This window comes from Oxyura jamaicensis, chromosome 2 (assembly GCF_011077185.1).
Source record: "Oxyura jamaicensis isolate SHBP4307 breed ruddy duck chromosome 2, BPBGC_Ojam_1.0, whole genome shotgun sequence".
NCBI classification, from domain to species: Eukaryota; Metazoa; Chordata; class Aves; order Anseriformes; family Anatidae; genus Oxyura; species Oxyura jamaicensis.
The window spans coordinates 63,702,752-63,706,827 of NC_048894.1; the positions used below are offsets into that span (position 1 = coordinate 63,702,752).

A 4,076-nucleotide genomic window follows, 5' to 3' on the forward strand; every position below is an offset into this window, starting at 1 on the left:
CCCTTCCCGTTCGCGTGTGTAACTATAGTGTGTCTGTCTCTATACATTTAAACAATAGTCTTTATTTTTTTTTTTTTTTTTTTTTTTTTTTACTAAAATGATTTTAGGTAGATTCAGACCAAAAGGAATAGTCTATAGTTAAACACTATAGAGAAAGTGTTTAGAGACTACTATATATAGAGATAGTGATAGAGACACTATAGTTAAACACTCTATAGTTAAACACTATAGAGACTATAGAGATATTTCATTTGGCATGGGAGGGAAATCACTACAAATGACAGAACAGCCAAATTATTTAATAACTTTTACAGCACTATATCGTGTTGGTAATAATAGGATAGTTAACAGAATAAATGAGTGGAGAGAAACACTAACCAAAAGTGAAAAAGAAGATCATTTTTAATAAAGCTACAAATATTCAGGAAAACACAGCTGCATAAAATTTGTCATTACAATGTACAAAATACCATGAAGGACTAACAAGAGTAGGGGAGCAGCAAACAGCATCCTCATCTGGAAGAAAATATGGGCTCAGAGGATTAAAAGCTAGTCAGCCTGATTTTGTCTTTTGGTGCCACAAAAAACACAAAACCCAACAACAACAACAAAAAAAATACACACACACTCAAACCCACAAAAACAAACTAAACCACCAGAAAAACTATATGAACACTTATTCAAATACATAGGGATTTTTTTTCTTCACATTATTTTATTAAATTAAGTGAAACCTGCTGCAGATAAAGTAGAACCTTATAAGAAATCACAAATACGAAACACTGTTTTCAGATTTTTGACAGAGTATCTTACCAAGCTGAAATTCCTACCTCTCTTTCCCTTTCATTCTTTGATAGTTGCATCTGTTTTAACATCTGGGATCGCTGTTCCATCATAAGTGTCTTTTCATATGTAAATGCTGAAATGTCATTTTCAAACTGCAAAAATGATTGGCATTAGAAATGTCAGAAGAGAAGTACTACTCAAAAAATGACCAACATTTAGACACTTGGACCCCACATATTACTGTATTCACTGAGCCCTAGATTCATTTATGGCATTAGAGAAATCCCAAACGTATACCTGATTGACCATTTCTGCTGTTTGAAGATGAAGTGTTAAGAATAAAGACAATCTACTATAAACTGCCATACTATATCAACAGCAATGTAATATTAGCTAAATTTTAGGTACTTGGGACAGAATTTCCATTGTTCTGTTCCAACAAGGCTGCAGAAGTGAGGAAGGGTCAAAGGCATTTGTTCAAACTGTCTGCATTGCTAACCCCTGAGCATGTGAGAGTTGTTATTACCTAAAGACACTCTGTGTCTTTAGAAACAGTCTAGAGTCACAACATATTACCCTTTCTCCAGTGAGAACTGTTCACTATAAAAGCACTTATGAAGAAACTCTAGTATATATTCTCACATGAGCTCAAAGCTAAAATACAACCCATAGCACTTATCTGTGCTGTCACTGACAGTTAAAGTATCTAATCATTTGGAAGATTCTCAGGCTTAAATATGGCCCACATGAGAAACAAATAAATTGTGCTTCCTATGCTGACTTCTGCTTACAATGCAACCAAGGCATTTCTTGTGGCATTCTGTCTATCTTCTTTCACCTGTGTATGCCATGGCATTTTTTTTCTAAGTTATGATAATTTAAGTGATTCTTAAAACAGTCTAAATTTGCTTTATGGCATGATAAATATTGAGCGGTCAGCTATCTCAAAAGATTCTAAGAACACCAGATCTTGAAAGAAACAACCCATTCCTATGCCCCCTTCATATCACTTCAGAATGAGTGGAGAAGAGATTTCTGGTCTTAGGTCTGAAAGTGAAATTATGCTTTTCCTTAGTTGCCAAATGGGTATGTTCAGGTTACAGCTTTATCCCTTTCTTTTAAGCAGTTTACACTAGTGTTTAAAAAAGAACAAAATACAAAATTTACTTTGTCTGAATTTGAATCATGAATCTGTAGCTACATTGTCTTGCTGTTCAGTGCCAAAGAGACTAACAATGCCAAAAACAACAGACAGTTTCATGGTAGGCTGAAGATTCCTTATTCCAGAGACATATTTTTACAACAGTTAGAGAGATGGACATGTTAGTCATTCCTCATGCTGGATGCCAGGGATTATTAGACTAAGCACATTTGGTCGTTTTACCAGTGACCACTCACTAAAAATCTTTTTGGTGTTGTATTTATGCTAACATGTTAGTTTCAAAAAGATTAAATCCAGTTTCCCAAATTTAGTCTCAATTTCAGTGAAAAAAAAAAAGCAGTAACATACCATTTCAACAACTTCCACTTCAGCATTCAGGCGAAGATGGTACAAGAACATCTGAAGATCCTTCTTCATTTGAATGCTATTATCATCCATTTGAGCAACAGTGAAGATACGCATTTTACATTTTCTCCAAACCTATCAAAAATGCATTATTTATAACTATTCATAATAGAGTAATTGCTATCTCCAAGTATAACTCTTTCACAGTGAAAAGTATTTCATTAGAAACATTTAAAACTATTTATTACAAAATGAAATCCCAGCCTTTTTCTATTGTCCTTGCCTTGTGCTGTCGAAGGAGAAAAGGCAGTAACATCAGCATACCACCATCATGAACAATCCACCACACATCTATGTTTCCTTCGGTAAAACGTTCTTGATTTGTTGGAAACAAATCAATGTTCTTAGCCACCAATAAAGCCTGCTGAGCTGCTGTTGTTTCTCGTACAGTGTCTGCAAGGGAAAATAAGACATTTGATCAAGAACTTCTAGCTTTCATTCCCAATGTTTTATTTTATTTTATTTATTGTTTTTGATGATGTTTGTTTTAAATTTAAAAGCTTAAATCCTCCTAAATTCTGCCTTGGTGAAAGCGGACACTCTGGGTTTAGTGAATAATCTGCTTAAGAGGACAAGAGAAGCCATGGTTAAAGAGACTGAGTGTGAGAACACCCACTCCACATGAAGTTAGAAGTGGGGAAATACCAACTGTCCACTGGATATTCAGCCTTGCATTTTTCCCCGCACAGCAAATACAATAGCTATATAGTTGTATTACAACTGCAATAAGAGAGTCAATAAACACATACCAACAAAATTTTTCCAAGAGAAATGATTTTCTGTCATTTTCCATGACTGTGGCCATGCCATCAGGACTGTATTGTGTTTCATTCCTCCTAGACCAGCTGACTGAATCAAATGTGATATTCCATCTCTGAAACTAGGAGATACCACAATCTGGCAAAATCCTTTAGTCTTTTCTACTCCCATTAAGGCCTTAACATTCTGTGTGAAAGGAAGATTACACATGAGAAAGTACAGTCAACAACACTGATAATAAATAACATAAAGAATAACAGTACTACATAAGAGGAAAAACATTAGACACGGTGTACAACCAACATCAAGGAGCCACTCTAATTCCCCAATAGTGATTTCCAACATAAATATGATTTCATGATGCTACGATTCTATTCTAACTAAATCCCAAAATAACACCTGAAAAGACACCAGAGGTTTTTCATTTGTTTAGTTATTCAGACTTTTATTTCCAAAGAAGAATCAACAGGATATGAGTAAAACCACATTAAATAAAGCTAATAAGCGCTGCTCCAAGCGAAGCCAAAACTGTCTTCACGCAGAATACACCTTATCTATGGAATGGCAAGTCCTTCTTTTCAAATCGGAAGGGTATGGAAAATGGGATGAAAAAGACTTTAAAACTCCTTAAGAAAGAGGCACAATCTCTATTTATCCACTCCTAACATGGTAAAATAGATGTGCTGGAGACAATCAGAATCACTGTCTGAATAATGATAAAATACGCTGACTAGATTCAGTTCCCACACTACTCAATTTCAATATGGCTCCCCTTCATTTAAACACTAGCATATAGTCACATTACCAAATAATTTAAAAGTAGCATTCCAAATGGCATCAAGGTTTTGCAGACAACACCAAGCTGGGGGAAACTGTCGATCTGCTGGAGAGTAGGAAGGCCCTGCAGAGGGACCTGGACAGGATGGGTTGATGGGCAGAGGCCAATGGGATGAGGTTCAACATG

General features: G+C 35.4%; 1 protein-coding gene across 1 annotated transcript in view; it reads right to left on the reverse strand.

Moving 5' to 3' along the window:
- Positions 1-4,076, reverse strand: part of LOC118161167 (solute carrier family 12 member 7-like) — a 65,932-nt gene that overhangs the window by 10,609 nt on the left and 51,247 nt on the right. Inside the window, exons 10-13 of the mRNA XM_035316237.1 lie at positions 3,103-3,318; positions 2,577-2,746; positions 2,297-2,428; positions 831-938 (exon numbers count right to left, since the gene is read on the reverse strand). Of these exons, the coding sequence (XP_035172128.1) occupies positions 831-938; positions 2,297-2,428; positions 2,577-2,746; positions 3,103-3,318 (626 nt within the window). The remainder of the gene's footprint in view (positions 1-830; positions 939-2,296; positions 2,429-2,576; positions 2,747-3,102; positions 3,319-4,076) is intronic.